The sequence below is a fragment of the Garra rufa genome, chromosome 24 (assembly GCF_049309525.1).
Source record: "Garra rufa chromosome 24, GarRuf1.0, whole genome shotgun sequence".
In the NCBI taxonomy this organism is placed as follows: domain Eukaryota; kingdom Metazoa; phylum Chordata; class Actinopteri; order Cypriniformes; family Cyprinidae; genus Garra; species Garra rufa.
This window is the reverse complement of record NC_133384.1, coordinates 36890139-36916345: the sequence shown is the minus strand read 5'-3', so window position 1 is coordinate 36916345 and position 26207 is coordinate 36890139. Positions and strand designations below refer to the sequence as shown.

The 26207-nt window shown below is 35.8% G+C and overlaps 5 gene segments (V, D, J or C); 3 read left to right on the top strand and 2 right to left on the bottom strand.

The window, feature by feature from the left end:
- Nucleotides 1-4519: 4519 nt before the first annotated feature.
- LOC141300922 (immunoglobulin kappa variable 4-1-like) lies at nucleotides 4520-7141 on the top strand. The segment is given in 3 exon segments: nucleotides 4520-4539; nucleotides 6665-6717; nucleotides 6807-7141. Coding segments are annotated over 3 exon segments (408 nt in total).
- A 3343-nt stretch (nucleotides 7142-10484) lies between these two features.
- On the top strand, nucleotides 10485-12326 carry LOC141300346 (Ig kappa chain V region 3547-like). The segment is given in 3 exon segments: nucleotides 10485-10533; nucleotides 10623-10727; nucleotides 12091-12326. Coding segments are annotated over 3 exon segments (390 nt in total).
- Nucleotides 12327-12671: 345 nt separating this feature from the next.
- Nucleotides 12672-14263, bottom strand: LOC141300345 (Ig lambda chain C region-like). The segment is given in 3 exon segments: nucleotides 12672-13158; nucleotides 13991-14042; nucleotides 14240-14263. Coding segments are annotated over 3 exon segments (393 nt in total).
- Nucleotides 14264-14535: 272 nt separating this feature from the next.
- LOC141300344 (immunoglobulin kappa variable 1-8-like) lies at nucleotides 14536-15005 on the top strand. The segment is given in 2 exon segments: nucleotides 14536-14584; nucleotides 14674-15005. Coding segments are annotated over 2 exon segments (381 nt in total).
- A 7275-nt stretch (nucleotides 15006-22280) lies between these two features.
- On the bottom strand, nucleotides 22281-23662 carry LOC141300342 (Ig lambda chain C region-like). The segment is given in 3 exon segments: nucleotides 22281-22631; nucleotides 23500-23551; nucleotides 23657-23662. Coding segments are annotated over 3 exon segments (375 nt in total).
- Nucleotides 23663-26207: the final 2545 nt, after the last annotated feature.

The following is a 26207-nucleotide window of genomic DNA, read 5'->3' as shown; positions in this document are numbered from 1 at the left end:
TAAAGAGTCGTACAAAAACCTCTGTCAGTCAGAGTCACAGTGACTGAACTGATACTGCAGCTGCTCAAACACGATCACTGCAGCATTCCCAGCTGAACATATGCACTTTGCTCTCCAGGAACTGATGTTTATAAAATATTTATTTCCAAAAAACACCGTAAGAGCTGCATAAACACAAACAAACAAACAGTCATTAGACATCTGACCACAAATTGTGCAAAAATGCCCATTATAAACCTACAAACTAATGAACACACATTTGCAATCAAATTGGTGTACACAATTAATACAATGTGACAATCCCATTTTTAGAATACAGGTAATAACCTTGCTTTACTGTACTGTAGGGATGGTTTGAAACGTGTATCAGTACCGTTCGGTTCTCGGACAAATTCTAAATGGAAGTAATTATTCCTATCACCTTTGTGGAGGGACTTAGGGCACGTGCATGTCATAATGTAGTCGTTTGCAATGCACTTGGCGAAGGGAGCGATGTAATTTCCTCATTTTTATCTTCAGCTGGGATGTTTACGTGACAACACAGCATGGTCTCTGTCAGCAGATGTCGCTGTTTTAATGTCATTAATGTCTTTTTACTGTTAGCATAACTAAGCGAATCTGCTTATTGCTGACAGACACGGGTGAAGCGGCGCTGCAGCGACCGATCTGTGTATGACATCAAAATACGCTTGACAGCTGATGGTTCCATATTCTCGTTATAATCACTCTCGCGTTGCTCTGATGTCATACACCGATCGGTGCCGGTGTTCTGAAATATTCGGTGTCTGAAGCTGTGTCTCATTTAGAAGGATGCGCCCTCCGGAGGTCGCATTCGAAGGCTGCATACGTCATCGAGGCTGTCTCATTTCAGAAAAGCAAGTAGGACACTTCAAATGCGACCTTCGAATGCGACCTTCTTTCACAGAAATTCGAAGGATGCATGAGATGTATCCTTTGCTACTACAGATAACCCACAATTCTTTGCGTCGCCGTAAACAACTGTCGTTAATTTGAAAAATGCCGGCACCGGCAGATGTACACACAAGCTAAAATGTAGTGTTTATCATTTAAATCGGTAAAAACGGATAAGGTTGTTCTTAATATCCTCCTATTTTTTTCTCTAACAGATATGCTGCAGCTCTTGAAACATTGAATAAAATAAAACAAGTAAAACAAAAGCATTTTTTTTTCAAATTACTTTACAAATTTAAAAATAATTTCCCTTCATTTAAGTAGTGTGAGAGTGCAACGATGCTCTAAATTTGTTTGCATAGTAACATGATAAATCCTGTTTCATTTTCCAACTGTCCTTTTTTCCTTTCCTCCCGTCCTACGAAGGCCGTCTCGTTTTTGTTCTAAGTTAAGGACACTTCGTATACACGTCCTACAGAGGATGCAACCTCTGGAGGATTCAACCTCCGGAGGGCGCAGCCTTCCAAATGAGACACAGCTTGAGATTTTCTGTGACACTGGGCGGGGCTAACATGAATATTCATGAGTTTCCTGTTCATGAGTTTCGTCTTAAAGTTGCACTCAAATATTAGTTCTCCTGATTAAAAAAAATACAGCTTTCTGTAACGTAATTTAATTTCAGTTATGAGCTAATATATATATGAGCGCACATATATTTATTAATTACATAAGAAATCCAGATCCAAATTGATTGTTAGAATATGCATCATATAGGCTAATTAAGCCCACAACTTTCGTCTTTTTGTCATTTATCTTAGCTACTTCGGTTTTACATTTGAGTGCGTTTAAAATGGCTTGATTTCATTTGAGTTGTACAGAATATAGGCTACTTATGCATTTGATTTGGCATAGGCCGAATAAAGTTTGATTTGTGATCATGTACAACATTGGTTATTATTGCTGTTTCAGCTGTAAAATTAAGATATTTTCCTTGCTGATTTTATTCACAGAGGAAAATTAACTAAAATGTTGCATGGGCTATAATAATTTGCACTTTAAAAAAGCTGACATTTAATACAATCAAGAAAGCAAATGATTATCATCCTCCGTATATATATAAGAAGTTACTTTGAAGTAATGTAAGCTTGTACTGTAGAATTGTAGAACATTGTGAAATAAAAGCATGGATTCTGACTTCACCATTAATGAATTCATGAAAAAGAGAAACATTAGGCCTAATAGAAACATTTAATATTAAAGGTTGAAGTTATGTATGCTACCAACTAAGCCAAAAATAAGGAACGACAGAAATATCACAGCGGAAACTTTATTTTTCCATCAAAGATGCATTTTATACCAGTTATCAACAGTTTTACAGACTCTCTAAGTAAAACATCAGCACAAAGCAAAAATGACTTAAATATCTACAGCGGTTTTTACGATAGCGTTTTAGTGCCACGTAAAAAAATAAAAAATAAAAAAATCTAGGATTACGAGATTAATATGTCGATAATATAGTCGAAATATTATTAGAATAAAGACGAAATATTACGATAATAATGTCAAAATATTACAAGAATAAAGTCAAAATATTATTTAATTTAATAAAAATGTGGTTAATAAAAGATATTGGACGCCACAGACATTTTTGCGGAGCAGGTGGAGGAATTTACACAAATAATTTTTTAATAAGAATTTTCAAAGATTTTGAAAGATGAGACTTTATATTAGAAATGTTTTATATTAGCCTACAAACAACGAATGCAATCGAAGACATATTATTTCCCAGCATACTGTCCCCGTGATTATGACACAAGATATTTCTGCTAATAATCCCACATACACTGCAAAAAAAAAAAAAAAAAAAATGTTTTTCTTACTTGTTTGAGTCTTGTTTATTTGCTTACCCCAATGGCAGATTAATTAGCTTTTTCTAAGCAAAAACTCACTTAATTTCGACTTGTTCTTTCTAAAAACAAGACAATTTTTTTACTAGAATATCCTTCTTGATTTAAAAATTGTTAGACTTTTTGTCTTGTTTTCAGCAAAATAAGTAAGAAAATTATTATTTTTTAGTGTATTAATAGTCAAATAAGAGAGCTAGCGCCCCCCAAAGGAGTGTTCATTGGGTGCATGAGCTGAATAAAGTTGGTCCTGTTCAGTCTGTTAATAAATATTATATATTTTTGATATTAAGCTGTTTTCGCAAATCAGTAAAATTGGCTCTTCCTCATCCCAGTAAAATGATGCGGCCCCTCTGAGGCATCAATCCGGGCCTTTGCATGCGCAAAATAGGCTACTAGCCTACTCTCAATATATTATAACTTTAATTTCTACGATTTAAATTCTCGAAACATTTCGCCTTTATTATCGTAATATTTTTACTTTATTTTTGTAGTATTTCGACTTTACTCTTGTAATATTTTGACTTTATTCTCGTAGTATTTCGACTTTATTCTTGTATTTCGACTTTATTCTCGTAGTATTTCAACTTCATTCTTGTAGTACTTTGTCTTTATTCTCGAAATATTACTACCTTAATCTTGTAATCTTAGATTTTTTTTAAGTGGCACTAAAACGCTGTTCTATAAATGCCTGTTGGGTCATTAGAACATGTCCTTAAATTAAATCATATTAAAAGCATAATATCTTTGTCAAGTAGGCTATTATTTTCAGTGAGTGTACATATTAAAATGAAGCCATTTTATTCAGGTCATAATAAATCAAATTTACAGCACACAATCTACAAATGAAATCAACAATCTAAAGGAATACAAAATTAAAGGAATAAAAAACTTAAATTAGTTCGACTGTGAAATTAAATTAATTTACATTAACGAAAACAGTTTATAATATGGTCCAAGGAGCACAAAAAATTTTAGTGGCGCTTTAACATGAAACAGGAAACTAATGAATATTCAGGTTAGCTCCGCCCAGTGTCACAGAAAATCTCAAGCACCGAATATTTCAGAACACCTGCAGCGCCGCTTCAAGTCAAACACACCCATGTCTGTCAGCACTAAGCAGATTCGCTTAGTCCCCCAACAAAGGTAATAGGGATGATGATCACTTCCATTTAGAATTTGTCCGAGAACCAAACGGTACCAATACACGTATCGAACCATCCCTACTGTACTGTAGCCTGCTGCCTGAATAATATGAATTATTTTAACACTTGACAAACTTCTTTTAAAGTGGTACCTGAATGACTACTACAATCTCATTTTAAAGCGCAATATGAAATGAAACCATGAATTACCTTTAGTACAACTGACGATTTCAATTTAGAGAGAAAAAACATAACATAAAATGACCAAAAAAGAACTGAATTACTGTAAACAATCCTTTTGGAATGCAAACCAAGAAAAACAACAACACTAACGATGAGGTTGCTAAATTAACACTTTAAAGCCTCGCAAAGTTTACCACATATAATGAAATTAAAACAGTACCTTGTGCCCTTTATCAGCCAAGAGCTAAGAGGTAAGGAAAAACCTTTTAAACTTTTAGACAGCGTGTAAAGTTCATGTCTCTTCTCCATTCGGGTTAATCAGACTGATGCTTCATGTAGAAAGTTCACTACTGTACACACACACAGCGCTATTCCATGACAACAGCGCCCTCTACGGACGGAGGTAAAGATGACAGTGATTTATGATGATGATCAGATTTAATGGTACTTTACAATCACTCACTACTAACACACAGAGACCAAACACAGGAACTACACATGTGCTCAAAACTGAGCTTTGTTTACTTGATCCTTTACTTCCAACATTAGAAATGTTGTCATTTGGATTTATATAATCTTGGTTGGTTATGCATGAACATTTGACATATTCTGTTCTAATGAACCATCTAGAAAACACTTATCCATTTCTAATGGTTGACCTTGGACATTATCAACTTGAGCTCTCAATTCCACTTATCAGTTTATATAAACTTGAAAATCAATCATTCTGTTTGGTTTGCTCATCATTGGGTAATAATAGAATCACAGAATCATGAAGTTTGACTGTCTCTTCAAACACTTGCATCAAGTTTAGACCAAACAGCTGAAACATTCTCATTTCTTTGCAAGAGTTCTTTGGTGGCAGGAATAAACCTTTTAATCACTTTCACATTTAGTTTTTGTTCTTTCTGTAGTTGCTCAACTTTATTATCCAAACCCTTTGTGGTAAACTGAACATTTTAACATTTGTCCTGTTCAGGTTCAACATCGCGAGCACAATCCAGAGCAAATCAAACACTTTTCGTACCAAAAGCACATCATCAGAGACTCTCTTCATCTCAAACAAACCAACAACGTCAACAGTAAACAAAACTGCCAAACCATTTCAAACCATCCGCAACACAAGCGAGAAAAAGAATTCCAACCCATGTCCTACCGGCTCGATGTCAGCAAACATCCAAAATCCTCATCGATCCCGTTGATCCTAAAGTCCAAACACACAATAATTCTTCTCATTAGATCGAGTGAGAGTAGATCTGTACTCCGTCAACGTTGCTCTGGTTTGATTCCAGTAGTCGAAGCGAGCGGATCTTCTTGCATAATCTAAAATCGACTCATTCATCCACGAACAGATTTGTTTGTTGACTAAATTGTAGCCTAAAAGCAAACCAAAGCCGCAGGAGCTGAGTGCGGGAATAATTTATCACGCGTCAATCATCATTACATTTACATCTTAAAGTTGATTTTATCCACCGACTATTTAGCAAACAACAGCCCCTTCTTTCCTGTCAACTCCTCCCACAACAGCTGCTTTAATTCTCAGGTAATTAATGACTCTCCCATATTTTCCCACGGTCACATGACATCACACATCAATGTTTCCATGGCTCATATACCAGCGTTCAATCTCAGTTACTGTACACTGCTGTGGAAAACTGAGATCACCCAGACACAAATGAAATATGTGCGTACAAATATAAAATTTCCTCATATGAAATATTTTGACATATGAAGTTAAACATATATGAAATCTATTCTAAATTGGAACAATACAATTTTTTTAACATCATATATTTATATCTATCCCTTACAGCCCTATACATCCATCCATTTGTATTTTTTATTTTATTTATTTATTTATTGTACGTTCTTTTAATTAAGTTGCATATGTTCAAATATATGGTTGCTTCATATACCACAGAAAAATGTGGTTTGAATTGGTTGTAAATTTTATGTTTGTTTTTTTTTTTTTACATTTCACACTTATCGATAAATTATGATTTGTGCATGAAAATGTTCTCACATGTGAGTCAGTCAGTAAGAGTGTGTCTCAATCAGCTGCTTAGTTAGTACTAGTCAGTGTGTAACTCAGGAATTACATAACACTAATGCTCAAAACATTCCCACAATGCACCATAAAAACCAGTATCACTGCTGTCTGTGACATTTCTTAAGGTCCCTCGAACCAACTTAGCTGAAATACATGTTTAATTCATGTACAAAAACCTTGAATAATTAAAATATTTAAATCATTATTATCTTTAATCATAGACCATCCTGTAATAAACCGACAGATGATAAAACACCAGCCAAAATAATTGTACAAACAAACAAAGATTTAACGGTGTCTTGTGTGGATACAGTGATTGACAGGAAGAAATGAATGAGCAATTTTCATTTAGAAGCTCATTTAAATACAGGATCAGTTCATTTGCATATTGCTCAGATGCTTCAGTGCTCTGAGAGTGTTTATAGTGCTGTGAGTTTAACACTTCATCACTGACACACAACAATCTTCATCAACATGACCTTCATCATCATCTTCATCTGGACTCTCACAGCGTTTGCTCAAGGTTTGTGGAGCACAAGTTTGATATCAATTCATTTCTTCAAGTATATTGTCAAAGTTTTGAGTTGATTTTCTTCTTGTTGTGTGTTTCAGAGTGTAGAGGACAGATCACCGTCACTCAGAGTCCCTCAATGACAGCAGCTCAACCAGGAGAAACAGTCAGAATCAACTGTAAAACCAGCAGAGATGTATATTACCATACAACTTTGGGACATTATTTAGCCTGGTACTTACAGAAACCAGGAGAAGCTCCTAAACTCCTGATTTATTTAGCAAACACTCTCCAGTCAGGAACTCCATCTAGATTCAGTGGCAGTGGATCTAACAGTGATTTCACTCTGACCATCAGTGGAGTCCAGACTGAAGATGCTGCACATTATTACTGTCAGAGTTACCACTGGATCAGTGCTGCTGTGTTCACACAGTGATAAAGAGCCATACAAAAACCTCTGTCAGTCAGTCACAGTGACTGAACTGATACTGCAGCTGCTCAAACACTAACACTCACTACTGACACACAGAGACCAAACACAGGAACTACACATGAGCTCAAAACTGAGTTAGGAGTCAAATCAGCTCTATTAGATTATGATTTGTTTGGTGATTTGAGGTTTGGCTATAATCAGAGAAAGCTGAAGTGTGTAAACTGATATCAAATCAAAAAAACAATTGTGCCATATTTCTCAGGTCCAATGTTGTGGTGTTTGTGTTGGTTAGATTATATATTTTTTTACACTCATATTTAATTCTAAAGTCATATGTGACCTGTGCTGGCAAAATTAGTTGCGATAAGCACATTTTCAAAAATAAGTTATTTGTTGGAATTGACCAAAACAAAAATGAGTGAGCTACACCCATTTAAAGTCAGTTGAGCCAGCAAAGTGAATTTTGAAAAAAATCAGTTAAAGTTTCCTAAAGTTTTTAAAAGCAAAAATCACCCAGCAATGTTGCATCTTTTCCACCACTTCTTTTCTTAATAATAATTATTCATTCTAGTCAAAAGCATTGTACAAAAACCTCCGTCACACTCAAATGAACACAAACTCCAGCAGAGAAAGAGAGAACGATGCTCACACACACTGTGTGATGGATTATTATAAAAAGCAACACAAAATGATCATCTTTAAATACCAAATACTTGTTATATGGCTGAAATCATTTGTTTTATAATTAGTCCCAAAATACTCATCACATTTACACCAATACGATTTACCTGCTTTATAAAGAAATCTTTAGCAAGATTTAGATGCTCTTTCCCATTTGGATGACTTTTGACCTGTTACCTGATACAGTATCCTGGATGACAACAAATCTCTAACACAGGTAAACAGGCAAGGTGGTTTTATGTAAATCTGTTTGTGAGATAAACTTTTGTAAAATAGAAATTCACACAAAAGGTAATAAAGTCACAATTATTTTTATTAGATAATATACTCACTGCCAACATCCAGTTTAATGCAGTCCTAAACCCCTGATTTATTAGATAAAAATAAATAGATTCAGTGGCAGTGGATCTAGGACTGATTTCACTCTGACCATCAGTGGAGTCCAGACTGAAGATGCTGGACATTATTTCTGTCAGAGTTCATACTGTTCTAGTATTTGCGTGTTTACACAGTGATACAAAGTCAGTGTACAGAGTCGTACAAAAACCTAGTTGTAAACATTAGTTCATCTAAATCTGTCAATCATAATGCAAGAGCAGCATATATAAACGGCTGCTTACGTTACTTCATCTCCACCTTTTATGTCCATTTTACTTCAATGATCCTGATATACTTAGATCTTGAGTTGAGTCCAGTAACATTGGCAGAATCTCCATTATGAACAAAAGACAAATGTGTTTACCTGCAGCATTAGTTCTGGGGGTTTTACAGCGAATCTTTCCACACGTTACATCCTTACACCAGTAGATGGAGACAAGGGACTGTTTTTATGAGTATTTGTGAGTCGATTCAAATGATTCATTCAAAACACTGATTCAATCATGCTGTCGTTTATTCAAATGATGTTTGAAAAGAAAAAGAAAACAGCGCGTTTGCTGATGAGATGTTGCATCATGTCCGTAAATGATTATATTTAGGGCTGGGACACGATTAATCACGATTAATCGCATCCAAAATAAAAGTTTATGTTAACATAATAAATGTGTGTTTACTGTGTGTATATATAATGTATGTATAAATACACACACAAACATGTATATTAAAGAAAACTGAAAATAAAAATTAAATTAAAATAAATAAAATATTTATAATTCTATATATAATCTAAATTAAATACAAATATAACTATCCACACATATAAGTATTTTTTAAAGGCTTTACATGTATGTGTGTGTATTTATATATACATAATAAATATACACAGTAAACACACATTTAGTATGTTAACATAAACTTTTATTTTGGATGCGATTAATCGCGATTAATCGTGTCCCAGCCCTAATTATATTGAATTTGTGAAACGTTTGTGAAACATCACATTAATCCTGTTAAAACTGTTCACCACTGAAACATTTGCACAGAGAGTCTGTTTTACATGAGCGACACACGCTTCAGTGATCTGTGTGTTTATAACTCTGTCAAACATCAAACATGATCAACAACTGTTTTTCACAAGAACTGAAACTACAACCAACAAAAATGACTTTCATCACCATATTTATCTGGACAATGGCAGTATTATGTCGAGGTTTGTGCCTGTAAAGTTTAGTATTTTTTTATGTGTGTTGAGAAGATATATGGTTGAAAAAGTGTTTGTGATTTCTGATCTTTCTCATTTGACAGAATCTATTGGGCAGGTGACAGTGACTCAAACTCCCTCAGTGCTGTTCGCTCAAACTGGACAATCAATCACTGTTACCTGTACATTTAACAGTGATCCCGACTGCTGTAATAATGGAAATCATTTTCTTAACTGGTACCTAAAGAAACCTGGAGAAGCAACTAAATTCCTGATTTATGCAACAAGCAGCCGCCAACCAGGAATTCCATCTAGATTCAGCGGCAGTAGATCATCTGGGAGACATTTCACTCTGACCATCAGTGGAGTCCAGACTGAAGATGTTGGACATTATTACTGTCAGAGTGGACACTGGATCAGTGGTAAAAATGTGTTCACACAGTGATAAAGAGCCGTACAAAAACCTCCGTCACACTCAAATGAACACAAACTCCAGCAGAGAAAGAGAGAAGGACACTAACACACACTGATATGAGACCCAACATCAGCTCTTCTCAACATCAGTGTTTGATTATTAGAAAAAGCAGCTCAAAATGTTCATCTTTAAAAAAACAAGTACTTGTTATAAAGCTGAAATCATTTCTTTCATAATCAGTCCCAAAATACTCTCATCACTGCTCATCACCTTTACACCAATAGTGTTTACCTGCTTTATAATGAAACCTGTTGCAAGATTTAGATAGTTATTCCTTGTTGGATGACTTTTGACCTGTTATACAGTATCCTACTAGCTCTCAGCATTCAGATCTTGAATCAGAATTTGAATGAAACTGATCATTAAAACAGTGTTTGGAGAGAAAAGCTTGACCCAAAATAACGTGAAGCAAATCATGAGTGTCAATTTCTGTAACTGGAAAAAATAAATAATTTGCAAAGATACTTAATGGTAAAGCTGTATCTGTCGTCTTCAGGTAAATGATCTGGAGTGTGTTTGCATATTGATCAGATGCTTCAGTGCTCTGAGAGTGTTTATAGTGCTGTGAGTTTAACACTTCATCACTGACACACACAACAATCTTCATCAACATGACCTTCATCATCATCTTCATCTGGACTCTCACAGCGTTTGCTCAAGGTTTGTGGAGCACAAGTTTGATATCAATTCATTTCTTCAAGTATATTGTCAAAGTTTGGAGTTGATTTTCTTCTTGTTGTGTGTTTCAGAGTGTAGAGGACAGATCACCGTCACTCAGAGTCCCTCAATGACAGCAGCTCAACCAGGAGAAACTGTCAGAATCAACTGTAGAACCAGCAGAGATGTGTACTTGAGTGGTTCGGATCATTGTTTAGCCTGGTACTTACAGAAACCTGGAGAAGCTCCTAAACGCCTGATTTATTATACAAACCGTCTCCAGTCAGGAACTCCATCTAGATTCAGTGGCAGTAGATCATCTGGGAGACATTTCACTCTGACCATCAGTGGAGTCCAGACTGAAGATGCTGGACATTATTACTGTCAGAGTTTACACAGTGGTCCAGTGTTCACACAGTGATAAAGAGTCGTACAAAAACCTCCGTCAGTCAGAGTCACAGTGACTGAACTGATTCTGCAGCTGCTCAAACACTATCACTCACTACTGACACACAGAGACCAAACATATGAACTACACATGTGCTCAAAACTGAGTTAGGAGTCAAATCAGCTCTATTATAGGCTAATGTGATCTGTGCTGTTGAAGACTGTTTGACTCAAATATGCTCTGATTCTAAGATGAATTGATATAAAAATCAAACAAAAACATTTTTTTTTTGTAGATTGTACCACAATCATCATGTATTTTTGATAAACTTGCCTTATGAAACTTCCACTCAAGCTTCATAACTGTCTCATCACTCCATGAGCAGAAGTGAAACTGTTTCAGTTCAGAGCCTTGAACCAATCAAACAGTGAAACTGTGAGTTTGAGGTGTAAATCAGATTTGCATTGGCAGCTTTAGTGATTCTGATCGTCTCAGAATAGAGCAGCTCCGTCTCCAGTGACCATGTTCAAACCCCAAGAGCTTCAGTTCACATTTACTGCTAAATGCAGCTGTTCTCAACTATTACAATCCATCAAAATAATTTAACTTTAATTTTAACTTAATTAAATTGTTCATTAAAACAGCATATCAGCCTAGTTCAAAATAACGCAACAAGTCACAAACATCTAGTGCTTACTAGCAGACCTATGGCACAAACAAAATGGCATAATGGTGCCTCTGCTGTCTTCAGGTAAATGATCTGGAGTGTGTTTGCATATTGATCAGATGCTTCAGTGCTCTGAGAGTGTTTATAGTGCTGTGAGTTTAACACTTCATCACTGAGAGCTTTTCTCCATTCACACTGAAAGAGCAACCAGCAAGAAGATGATGATCATCGGTGTCTTTATCTGGACACTCATTTTTTCTGTTCAAGGTTTATTTACTCAGTAATTCAAAATGTGTTTTATATGCATGTTTTTTGATGGCAAAACAGATTTTGTGTCACTACTTGACACTTTAATAATTGTTACTATTATTATCTTATGAAATGTCATTCACAGAAATTACAGGACAAGTTTCTGTGACTCAGACTCCCTCAGTAGCAGCTGTTCAACCAGGAGAAACAGTTACTATAAACTGTAAGACTAGCAGAGGAATTGGAGATCGTTCAGCTGGTTGTGGCTCCTGTCTGGCCTGGTATCTGCAGAAACCTGGAGAAGCTCCTAAACTCCTGATTTATCAGACCACATCACACCAGTCAGGAACTCCATCTAGATTCAGTGGCAATGGAGCAAGTTATGGAACAGATTTCACTCTGACCATCAGTGGAGTCCAAACTGAAGATGCTGGACATTATTACTGTCAGAGTGCACACTATATCAGCAGTAGCTGGGTGTTCACACAGTGATAAAGAGTCGTACAAAAACCTCCATCAGTCAGAGTCACAGTGACTGAACTGATACTGCAGCTGCTCAAACACTATCACTCTCTCGACAATGAAGATTTTAATGAATATTAATTAAAACTAAGCATTCATTGAGTTTTCCTTATGCTAAATATATTAATCTAACACTCTTTATCTTATTCAATTTATCTAACATTGTCTGTGAAGTTTATAATTTGGCCCCATTTTCTTGTTTCTTCAGGAGTCTGCAGGTGTTTTCATGTCCATTAAATGAAGTTTATTTATAAAATGTATTTTAAAAAAACAACACCTAAACAAAAATGACACAAGATGAATTAATTTATTGACTAAATTGTTATAAAATCACCACTGGATGATAAAGCACACATATAGTCTTGTATTAAACACAAAGCAGAGCAGATGCAGATGAGAGCGGCTGAAGCTGGATGTGGAGAATGAAGGAGTCGCTCATGTGCTGTTAGTCTCCATGTGAGACATGAGTGAGAAAAGCAGCAGATCTACTCTGAACACTGATGTCTGGTCAGGTGTCCAGTGATCGCAGTCTGGCCGCTCCGTGTGGCCTCACAGATCACTGAGACGCTCTCCATCCACTCCTGCTCAGAGAGAGTCAGGCTGCTGCTCCAGCTGTACAGACCGTCCTTCTCCAGGAGCCCAGCGCTGCTCTCCTGAGACCTGCTGCTCCCGTCCACCTTCCAGCTCAGGCTCCAGTCTGACGGGAAGCCCTTGTTGGCCACACACACCAGTGTCGCTGTCTTCTTTGAGGAGATCTCTGCACTGGAGGGCGGCAGGACGCTCACTTTAGGACGAGTGACGCCTGACAAACACACAATAGTCCACTCAATCAACAACAAAGCATTTCTCTCCTTTCAGGTTTCAGGTAAATGGAACAATTAGTGATAGTTTTTAGTCATTTTAGCATCACTAAACTGCAAACTGTCACCTGAATGAATTTTTACAAAGACTGTGATCAGCAAAGCAATGAAAGTTTGGTGAAACTTATTTATTTTGAAGATACTTTTTCATTATCAACTTCAATACTAGCCACTTTTATTAAAAGCGTCAAATTTTTGATGGCAACAAGTACAAAAATTTGTTTTAAAAGTAGAAAATATAACTTCTGACTGGCTTCTGTACTATAAATTATTAACTAATAAAATATTAACAAAAAAAATTCAATTAAACAACCATAATTTCCAGTTTGAAAAGATCTGCATGGTTTGCTTAAAAAAAAAAAAAAATCAACATACTACTCTGAAAATGTATGTTTAATTACTATCTTACATTTTCAGGTAAAATCAAAGTTGTGCCAAAATGACATAATGCTACATTTGATTTCAGTGCACCTTTTTAACATTTAAAATTTAATTATCAATGAGGGAAAAAAAGAGCTGAAACTCATAAAAACTTAAAATCTAGTTATTAAGAAATAACAGAAATGATTATAGTTCACTGGATGAAAACTAAGATGCCATGACAATGAAAACTATCTTTACAATATTGAGTGCCAAACATTCAATGTGAACTAAAAATAAAAGTAAAAATATATACATAAGCGTAAAAGGGTATCATTTCTATAGAGTTTAACAGTCATAAAGTGTTAAACAGGTAATTGTTGTATTAATAATATTAAATGATGAATTACTTACTGCCAACATCCAGTTTGGTGCCGCTGCCGAAAGTCAACCACAGTGATACAAACTAATAGAGCAGCTGAACAAAAACCTCCTGAACGCTTCACTAACTGCACAAACACACATCAACTGAGTCTCCAACAAACACATCCACTCACAGCAGAAATTACCTTGTGCTTGATATATTTTTTTATTACTACAGCACGAACCTGAATTTATGAAAAAAATGGTTTTATCTCAAACTCAGTTGATTCAGTAATTGACCAAGACACGTGTGATGATCTTCATGTCTGTAAAAACCTGCATAACATACTAAGTTGGTTTTGTAGATTTATTCAGTAGTGAATGACAATAAAAATTAATACCTTGGGTATTAGACGATATAATAGTGAAAGACTAATTTAGTAGTTGTACTTTGTGTTTGTTAATGAGTGAATGTCTTCAGGTAAATGATCTGGAGTGTGTTTGCATATTGATCAGATGCTTCAGTGCTCTGAGAGTGTTTATAGTGCTGTGAGTTTAACACTTCATCACTGACACACACAACAATCTTCATCAACATGACCTTCATCATCATCTTCATCTGGACTCTCACAGCGTTTGCTCAAGGTTTGTGGAGCACAAGTTTGATATCAATTCATTTCTTCAAGTATATTGTCAAAGTTTGGAGTTGATTTTCTTCTTGTTGTGTGTTTCAGAGTGTAGAGGACAGATCACCGTCACTCAGAGTCCCTCAATGACAGCAGCTCAACCAGGAGAAACTGTCAAAATCAACTGTAAAACCAGCACAGATGTGGCTGAATATAGTGCGCCACGCTATTTATTCAGCTGGTACTCACAGAAACCTGGAGAAGCTCCTAAACTCCTGATATATATAACAACAAGCCTTTACAGTGGAACTCCATCTAGATTCAGTGGCACAAGTTCATCTGCAAGAGATTTCACTCTGACCATCAGCGGAGTCCAGACTGAAGATGCTGGACATTATTACTGTCAGAGTTACCACAGTGGTGGTGTGTTCACACAGTGATAAAGAGTCGTACAAAAACCTCTGTCAGTCAGAGTCACAGTGACTGAACTGATACTGCAGCTGCTTAAACACTATCACTCACACACAACATTTTAGAAACACAAATTTTAAAACCAATTTTGTTAAGGTCATCCTCATTTTATTTGTTTATTTCTTTAAAGATTACTACAATTATTTTTGATATAATAATGATTTTTTTTTTTCAGATCTTTTGTGGTTTATCTCTTCTATTGTCCACTCACTAATTTTTCAATCAATTATATTTTTCATTATGTATTTTGTAAGGCACTATTTTTTTCTTCTTTCTAAAAATACATTTATATTCCAGAAAGCATCAGCAGGACATAAAGATGTTGCTGCTTGAATAGTTTCTTCATCATTTTCAAGTCAAAAATATCCATTTCTTATTAAATTAATTATTAATAAGCTAAATAAAAATACCATTTAAACTTCATAACTGTCTCATCACTCCATGAGCAGAAGTGAAACTGTTCCAGTTCAGAGCGTTGAACCAATCAAACAGTGAAACTGTGAGTTTGAGGTGTAAATCAGATTTGCATTGGCAGCTTTAGTGATTCTGATCGTCTCAGAATAGAGCAGCTCCGTCTCCAGTGACCATGTTCAAACCCCAAGAGCTTCAGTTCACATTTACTGCTAAATGCAGCTGTTCTCAACTATTACAATCCATCAACAGCAGCTCAAACTTTAGTGAAGGAACGACACACTGATCAATGATGCAGTCCAACACAAATGGAAGGCGTTCAGAAGCTTTATTGAATGAACATCAATGACAGCACATTGAAAGACTGCTTCAGTATTGAGCTGTAAATCACGTGACTGCTGTGAATCCTGCTGCTCTTCACTGGAGAAACATCAGCACTCGGAGCTCTTGAGGAACGAGGCCTCTTGATCATCTCCGGCATGTGTTACTCTGCAGACGAAGCGCTCTGTGCTTTCCCAGAGTGCTTTTTTGACGCTTAGGACGCTGCTGCGGCTGTATCGTCCGTCCCGCTCGCTCTCTGCGCTGGTCTGAACCTCCTCGGTGACCTTTGACCCGTCCAGCATCCAGCTCACCTGCGCCCCCTGTGGAGAGTAAGAGCTGAGCAGACAGAGCAGTGCGGCTGAGTCTCCAGAGATCTGCAGAGAAGAGGGAGGCAGCAGAGACACGGAGGGCTTCACTGCAGGACCAGCTGAAACACACAAACACACACAAAACTCAATTATTCACATCTGCAGATACAATCTTCACTGGAGCAGACGTGCTAATGCTGTCAAAATCACCATCAGTTCATCTTTACTGTAATTCCACATCACTGCTGTCATTCATAGCCTATACTAAACTCAGATTGAAAACATTCTCAGTTAAATATTCACTACTATTAAATGGATCATGTACTTCTAAATATTAATCAGTTCTCTCAAGCAGACAATCTTATAATAATTTGAGATTTTCTAAATAAGATACAGTTTAATCTCAAGTTGATTAAAAAAAATGTACATATGCAAATTGATCTTTTATCTATTTGAAAAAGTAATTTAAATATTGTATTTTGAGAACATTTATTATTGTGAATCTCTAAATGTTCAAATGATTATTCTATTTTTCTCTCTTTGTCTGATCATTTCTACAAAATTAGAATCATTTTGTCCGTATCATTAAACATTTTGTGTCATGCATTTCAAAAACTCTTAATTGTTGAATTTACCAGTAATTGTGGAAAAATGTTGTATTTCCAAATGCAACTGAATATGTCAGAAAACACTGCACTCTATATATTAAAAATCAATGAAATGTTAGGAATAACAACATCTGAAATTACTCATGTAAAATTTAAATATTCAATACAATATGAAATGTTCCTTGAAATGGAAAAAAAAAAATGATGAAATAACACTGAATATAAATATGCATTTGAAAAAAAGCAAAGTTTTAACATTTACATTTAGACATTTAGCAGACACTTTTATCCAAAGTGACTTACAAAAGAGGTCAATGGAAGCAATCAAAAACAACAAAAGAGAAAATCACATGCAAGTGCTATGATGAATCTTATTTAGTCAAATACAGTACATGTATCATAAGTATTTTTTTAATTCTATAATAAAAAGAAAATAGAATTAAAAAATCTTAAAAAAAGCAAGCTACTGTTAGAGACCTTGAAATAGATAGATAGAGAAGCTAGTGTTATAGTTTTTTTGCAGTAATTAAATTAATAGAGAATGAGTCTAAAAGGGCAAGTATTTTTTAGAACAGAATTAGAATAAGAAAAAGAATTTTAATTGATGAAATGGTTAAATTCATCTCAAATATATTGCAATTGATATTTTTTCACTTCACCATATTTCATATTTTTTAATCTTGTTGCTAAATGCTTAAAAAAATAAAATAAAACAGTACATTTTAATGATAGAATTAGAGAGACTTACCGATCGTCAGTTTAGTTCCTCCACCAAAAGTCCACCACAGTGCTTCATTCTAGTGAAAGCGTCGTACAAAAACCTCCGTCACACTCAAATAAACAAACTCCAGCAGAGAAAGAGAGAAGGACACTCACACACACTGATATGAGACTCAACATCAGCTCTTCTCAACATCAGACATGGATTATTGGACTAAAGTGACTTTCACAAAAACAGCCTCATCATTTATAAATGTCTCTAAACAAGGAATTAAATATAAATAAATAATATAATCACAAAGACTATTGATCACATTTTTTTACAATTTTTTTGGGGGGTTTCTAAAAATCAAATATATTTCTCAAAGCAATTTTAATAGGTTTTGATGACCTGTGACCTCTGGAATGACTTGAGCCCTCTCATGAAGTTCAGTGACAAACTTGTTTCTCTGAATGATTCAACTCTGTCACTGAATCATCAGAAAGCCTGTAGTCTGAACCAGAGACTCACACAGAAAGAAAAAGAAATATCAAAATTAACTAAAACAAAGTGAAAACACACACCATTGGATCATGAGACTGAAACACATTTCAAGGCTCAGTTTTTCTCTATATGTGGGCATTTTCATGTCTGTTTTCCTCCAGGAGGGTTTTTCCACAGAGAGTCACTTTGCATCGGCTCACGCTTCAGCGCTCCGAGTGTTTATAGCGTTCAGACTCAAACACTTTATAACACACTGCTGTTTACCACGGTACAAAACCAACAAACACAATGAATCTCTTCAGCAGCTTCATCTGGATTCTGACAGCTTTTATTCCAGGTAACAGAAGTGAAAGATACTCATTTTTGACTCTTTAATGTTCATTTCATTTGATTAAACACATATAATGTTGTTGTCAGCAGCATCCAGAGGAATCACTGTGACTCAGCCTGAACTTCTGACTGTTTCTGAAGGACAAAACGTCACTATAGAGTGCAAAACTGATGCTGGGATAGCTGGCTATGGTTTAGCTTGGTATCAGCAGAAACCTGGAGAAACTCCTAAACTCATCATTTATGGTGTAAATGATCTCTATGATGAGAGTTTCAGTCGATTCAGTGGGAATGGAGAATATGAGGGAACAGACTTCACTCTGACCATCAGTGGAGTCCAGACTGAAGATGCTGGACATTATTACTGTCAGAGTCTTCATGAAATCAGCAGTGACTTGGTGTTCACACAGTGATAAAGAGTCATACAAAAACCTCCGTCAGTCAGAGTCACAGTGACTGAACTGATTCTGCAGCTGCTCAAACATTATCACTCACTCAACAACAAAGAAACACAATCTGATCTTATAATAATCATCAGTTTTGTTCAGCTTAATCACTAATTATTTAACTAATTTTTGTCTCCCGCTATTTTCAGTCCTTCATGTAGAAATTCAGTCACTTTTGATCTTCCCTTCAGTGGATAGTTTCTATTCTTCACTATATATTTTTTAATTTTTATTTCATGCATTTATAATTAATCCTCATTATTTCTAAACTGCATCATCAACATCATAAAATGTTCTGCTTGATCAGTTTAATTCATTTATTATGTTCATCCCTCATAATGTGGATATTAACAGCATCATATAAACACATTCCTCAATTTCAGAGTGGGTCATAATGAATACAATTTATAGTAAAAACAATAAATCAAACAATTAACAATGATAAAAATAAAAAAAAGATACCCAGCAGGTGCTGTTCACCATCAATAAGCAACATTCATATCATCATTTTTATTTACATTTATTTTATAAAGATTGATCTTGTTTTTGACGCAACTTAATCAAACTCAGTTTATTCAGTGACTGACAGACACATGTGTGCTGATCCTTATGTCTGATAAAAACCTGCAAAAACATCCATGGACTTGACATACAATGTAGGGATTTCCAGTGATGTATTTTTTGTAGATGTATTTATTCAACTGAATGATCAGACATGTATAACAGTGTGGCTATTATAAGATCAAATATTATGAAAAAGATTAATTTTTGCTCTGTTCTCACTTCAGTAACTGTATTTTGTGTCTGTTAATGAGCGACTGTCTTCAGGTACAGTAAATGATCTGGAGTGTGTTTGCATATTGATCAGATGCTTCAGTGCTCTGAGAGTGTTTATAGTGCTGTGAGTTTAACACTTCATCACTGACACACACAACAATCTTCATCAACATGACCTTCATCATCATCTTCATCTGGACTCTCACAGCGTTTGCAAGGTTTGTGGAGCACAAGTTTGATATCAATTCATTTCTTCAAGTATATTGTCAAAGTTTGGAGTTGATTTTCTTCTTGTTGTGTGTTTCAGAGTGTAGAGGACAGATCACCGTCACTCAGAGTCCCTCAATGACAGCAGCTCAACCAGGAGAAACTGTCAAAATCAACTGTAGAACCAGCACAAATGTGTACAGATACAGTGGGGGAGAGGAATGTTTAGCCTGGTACTTACAGAAACCTGGAGAAGCTCCTAAACTCCTCATTTATTACACTAACCGCCTCCAGTCAGGAACTCCATCTAGATTCAGTGGCAGTGGATCTAACAGTGATTTTACTCTGACCATCAGTGGAGTCCAGACTGAAGATGCTGGACATTATTACTGTCAGAGTGGACACATCATCAGTAGTAGCTGGGTGTTGACACAGTGATAAAGAGTCGTACAAAAACCTGTCAGTCACTGCAGCTGCTCAAAGGAGGATGTGAAACAACACTGTCACATACGCATAAAAAAATTATCTAAATGAATCTTTTATTCTTAATAATGATAGAGGTCATATCATTAGTTGAGAGCAACAACTAGACAGAGTCCATCAGTGTCTCTGCAGAGTCTCTTTCAGCCCTACAAATACACCGTTGTCTTCTTTTCTCACACTTTGGAATTGTTTGTTTTTGTTATTTTCTCATATATTCATACTATTTGTGTGAATTAAACATGTTGGAAACTGGACTGATTGAATCTGCAGCTTTGAGATTCTTTGCTTGTTATAATTTTTTTTAACAAACATTAATTTTCATAACACAATGAAAAAGTGGCACAGATAAAGGCACAGAAATATGCATCTAGAGACAGGTGTGATGCTAGTGGCCTTACAGCTTCACTAAATGACAATTTATAGTGTTAAATTCATGATTGTGTCTAGAGAGCCTTCAGATACAAGCACTATCACAGCTCCAGCTTAACCTGAGACGTCTGATTTCTCCCAGTATGAGTGATACAACCCATTATAATAATTAAGATTCAGACAAATGAATCACAGTAAGCAGATTCCTATTGATAGTGTCCAATATTCACAGAGGACAAAGCATTTTTTAAACAGTACATAAAACAGAAGCCATTATTCCACTTTAAATGTTCCAAACAGTGTCACATGAGCTCATCAAACTGTAAAAGGAGATCACTGAAAAAGACCAAGAAGTCAGAAGAAACAGCAAATTCAAGCCTGTGTCTACGACAGAGTAATAATTATATAACTGTGAGGTGAACCTTATAATTTTTTTTTGTAAAATAGAAAGTCACAATAAAGGGAAATAAAATCAGTTATTTTTTAATAGATTAATTGATTTATGCAGTTTGGTGCTGCTGTGAGTAAATCACAAAGATACAAACTAATATCAGTTGAGTGTTTGATGAGGGAAAATAATGTCTTTAATGTTAACATTTGTCATTTCTGCTCTCCTGTAAGTGACTGTGAGATATGTGAGAGGAAACAGCTTTGAATTTGTGTCCCACCCCTGTGATTGAGCACAATATCAGAGCGTCTGTCAGTCAGACTGTGAATCCAACATCACTGTCCTTCAGTTCTCACTCATTCCCAGTAAAGATGACGACACTCACTCTGATCATCTGCTCTCTGCTGCTGCTCCTCAACGGTCAGAATCACTTCTACTGCGGTAAAACATTACATCTACTTATTTTGGAAAAGATCATTAATGTCTTCTGGTGATTTTCTTGTTGTGTGTTTCAGAGTGTAGAGGACAGATCACCGTCACTCAGAGTCTCTCAATGAAAGCTCAACCAGGAGAAACTGTAAAAATCAACTGTAAAACCAGCAATCCTGTATATTATAGTGCTGATAGGGGAAAGCATCAATTAGCCTGGTACTTACAGAAACCTGGAGAAGCTCCTAAATGCATGATTTACTGGACCAGCAGCCGCCAGTCAGGAACTCCATCTAGATTCAGTGGCAGTGGATCATCTAAGACTGATTTCACTCTGACCATCAGTGGAGTCCAAATGGAAGATGCTGGACATTATTACTGTCAGACTTTTCATTGCATCACAAATGCTTATTATAACTGTGTAAGTGATCGTATATTCACACAGTGATAAAGACTCGTACAAAAACCTCCATCAGTCAGAGTCACAGTGACTGAACTGATACTGCAGCTGCTCAAACACTATCACACATGGTTAACTACGAGGATTTTCATGGATATTAAATGAAATAAAGTGGGCATTGAGTTTTTCACTTGTTAAATACTTAAATATTTAAAATCTATAACTTTATCTTTTCAAATTATTACATTTATCTAACAACATATTTTTGAGGTTCATAATTTGGCTGCATGTTACGGTTTAATCATGAATCTGAAGGTGTTTTCATGGTCCATTGAATGAAGTTCATCTGAGCAAAAACCCTCATCCAATGAATGACTCAAAACAAAAAGGACTCAAATGAACTCAAAGAAAAAGTTTCAGTTGTATTTTTTTTTATTGAGTGAGTTGTAATAAACTCATGACTGAATGATAAAGCACACATATAGTCTTGTAAGAAACACACAAAGCAGAGCAGATGCAGATGAGAGCGCCTGAAGCTGGATGTGGAGAATGTGCTGTTAGTCTCCATGTGAGACATGAGTGAGAAGAGCAGCAGATCTACTCTGAACACTGATGTCTGGTCAGGTGTCCAGTGATCGCAGTCTGGCCGCTCCGTGTGGCCTCACAGATCACTGAGACGCTCTCCATCCACTCCTGCTCAGAGAGAGTCAGGCTGCTGCTCCAGCTGTACAGACCGTCCTTCTCCAGGAGCCCAGCGCTGCTCTCCTGAGACCTGCTGCTCCCGTCCACCTTCCAGCTCAGGCTCCAGTCTGACGGGAAGCCCTTGTTGGCCACACACACCAGTGTCACTGTCTTCTTTGAGGAGATCTCTGCACTGGAGGGCGGCAGGACGCTCACTTTAGGACGAGTGACGCCTGACAAACACACAATAGTCAACTCAGTCAAGAACAAAGCATTTCTCTCCTTTCAGGTTCATTATAAATATATGAACAATTAATACACTGATCGTTTATTAGACATTTTTGCACCATTAAACTGCAAGTCACCTAAATGAATTTTTACAAAGCCTGTGATCAGCAAAGCAATGAAAGTTTAGTGAAATATTGATTTGAAAAGGCATTTTCATTATCAAATTCAGTGTTAGTCACTTTTAATAAAAGCATCAAAGATCAGATATGAATAAACAATTACTGCAGAAATTCATTACAATTTTTAACGACAGCATGAGAAAACTGGGTACAAAAGTATGTTTTAAAAAATAGAAAATATAACTTTTGACTAGCATCTCTACTATAAAATAATAACCTATTAAATATTAGCAAAAAATACAATTAAGGAACCATAATTTCCAGTTTGAAAAGATCTGCAGGGTTTGTTAAAACAATCATCATATTAATCTGAAAATGTATGTTTAATAACTTTCTTACATTTTCAGGTAAAATCAAAGTTGTGCCACATTGACATAATGCTACATTTGATTTCAGTGCACCTTTTTAACATTTAGAATTAAATTATCAATGAGGGGAAAAAGGAGCTAAAACTCATAAAAACTTAAAATCTAGTTATTAAGAAATAACAGAAATGATTATATAGTTCACTGGATGAAAACAAAGATGCAATGACCATAAAAGCCATCTTTACAATGTTGACTGCCAACCATTCAATGTGAACTAAAAATAAAATAAAAAATATATATAAATAAGCAGAGAAGTGCATTGATTCTAAAGAGCAACAGCATGTTTAACAGTCAGTTGTTGTATTAATAATATTAAATTTACTTACTGCCAACATCCAGTTTGGTGCCGCTGCCGAAAGTCAACCACAGTGATACAAACTAATAGAGCAGCTGAACAAAAACCTCCTGAACGCTCCTCACTAACTGCACAAACACACATCAACTGAGTCTCCAACAAACACATCCACTCACAGCACAAATTACCTTCATTTACTTCATCTGCTTTATGAAGTCTGCATCATTACAGTTTTTCTCAATTGCTAAAACACTATAACCAGTCTTTTGAACTAAAATTTCAAAACTATAACGCCATTTTTGAAAAAGCACACCCATTTCCCTAAACTATAAACACTATTCCCTGCTTTGACACATGAGTTATATTTGGTGAACTGTTACTTCAAAACTCTACACACAAATCCCTACATTTCTCAGTGCTTACACCATGTGGTCATTTAGAAAGCACAAGCATTCAATATTGTTCACTCAAGTCTGCGAAGTTTGAGCTCAATTAGCACACAATTACCCTACTGGAAACACTAGGAGTCAAAATTTAGCACACACCAATCAGAACCTTCGATGGAGATAAAAGGATAAAAGTTTTTCTCAGTCACTTTGGTGCATTTCTCAGATCAGAAATGAAATATACATTTGTCTGCAGTTTCCTACATGATCAGTTGCTATTGTCATGTTGCTCAAAATGTATTATATACTGTAGTTCTCTGTGCAATAGTCTTACCCCTCAAAACATCAAGTCATTAGCTCATCGTATAAATCATTACCTAAATGCAAAATTTTTGATCTAGTTGTCCTAAACTGTCAATCATATATTCTACACATTTCTATTAGACTTTTTGTAAATTTGCCATGAATTATTCAAGTGAATCTTGACTTTCACTAATGAAGATAATATAGATCAACCAATGATAAAGCAGTTCTCTGAAATAGATCAAAGGTACATCTCATGAACCTTCCATTGGAAAGCATATAGACAGAGGACAACACAGGAGTTACAAATTCTGACAGTGGACTTTCTTATTTTTATTTTCACCTTTGTGCCCATATTTCTTTTTTTTTCTGTTTCACAATGACGTTGTGTGCTTTTATTTTATTTTTTTAGTTTTTGTCAGACCACTAGTACAAGTGTAACTGTGAATCCTATCCAGTCTTTTTCAATCAATATCCCACATACAGTAATGTGTAATTTTGAAGAGGAAGAGTAGGAGGTGAAAGAGGAAGAGGAGGAGGAGAAGGAGGACGATGACGACAACAACATGGAAAAGACAGAGGAAGAGCAAGGGCAAGAAGACAAGCAGTCTCATATATTTTAGTTGATGAGTGCCAGGGTTGGATCAGGCATGCAAGAGGATTTGACCCCTGCTGCCTGGCCAGGGCTAATTTAGCCTGTGATGCTGAAGAGGTTCTTTGGCCTGTCCCAGACCAAAGACAGGATGCTGGGCAGAATAATTATTTTGTTGTTTTTTGCTGTTTTGTACTGTACTCTACAGTACATTAAATTAAGGAATAAAACACTTGCAAAGGAATAGATTTGTTGTGTTCATCATGTGAAAAGTTCTTTATTTGTATTGTTTTTGTAGTATTGTTTTGAATTTATCTCATCAGTGTGTAAAACTGTATTGTAGTGTGTTTGTTTTTGAGGATTTGTGTGTCATGTCTGAAAGCAAAGTTTGGTTTTTCAGCAAGATTGAATTGTTTTGAGTGGAGAGCTTCATTTTGACCTCAATATAGGAAGTTTGGGGAAATGAGTTAGGAGTTGTGGATTTGTGTTTAGAGTTTCGCAAATAAGAGGCATAATTTCAAGAAATGTGTTTAAGCAATTGAGAAAAACTGTAATAAAGTATAAAACTGAATTCATAAAGTGTTAACACGTATATATCATGTGAGACAACTCAATCAAACTCAGTTGATTCAGTGACTGACAGAGACACATGTGATGATCCTCATGTCTGTTAAAAACCTGCAAAAACATCCATGAATTTGGCATAAAATTTATTCAGAATGTATTCAGAAGTGAATGGTCTGATATAATTTATTACAGCTTTGTTATTAGAAGATCAAATCTTGAGAGATTAATTAGTATTTTGTGTCTGTTAATGAGTGACTGTCTTCAGGTAAATGATCTGGAGTGTGTTTGCATATTGATCAGATGCTTCAGTGCTCTGAGAGTGTTTATAGTGCTGTGAGTTTAACACTTCATCACTGACACACACAACAATCTTCATCAACATGACCTTCATCATCATCTTCATCTGGACTCTCACAGCGTTTGCTCAAGGTTTGTGGAGCACAAGTTTGATATCAATTCATTTCTTCAAGTATATTGTCAAAGTTTGGAGTTGATTTTCTTCTTGTTGTGTGTTTCAGAGTGTAGAGGACAGATCACCGTCACTCAGAGTCCCTCAATGACAGCAGCTCAACCAGGAGAAACAGTCAAAATCAACTGTAGAACCAGCACAGATGTATATTACCATAGAACTTTGGGACATTATTTAGCCTGGTACTTACAGAAACCAGGAGAAGCTCCTAAACTCCTGATTTATTTAGCAAACAGCCTCCAGTCAGGAACTCCATCTAGATTCAGTGGCAGTGGATCTAACAGTGATTTCACTCTGACCATCAGTGGAGTCCAGACTGAAGATGCTGGACATTATTACTGTCAGAGTTTTCACTGCAGAACAGACTCTGATGGTGATTGTGTGGGTGATCTTGTGTTCACACAGTGATAAAGAGTCGTACA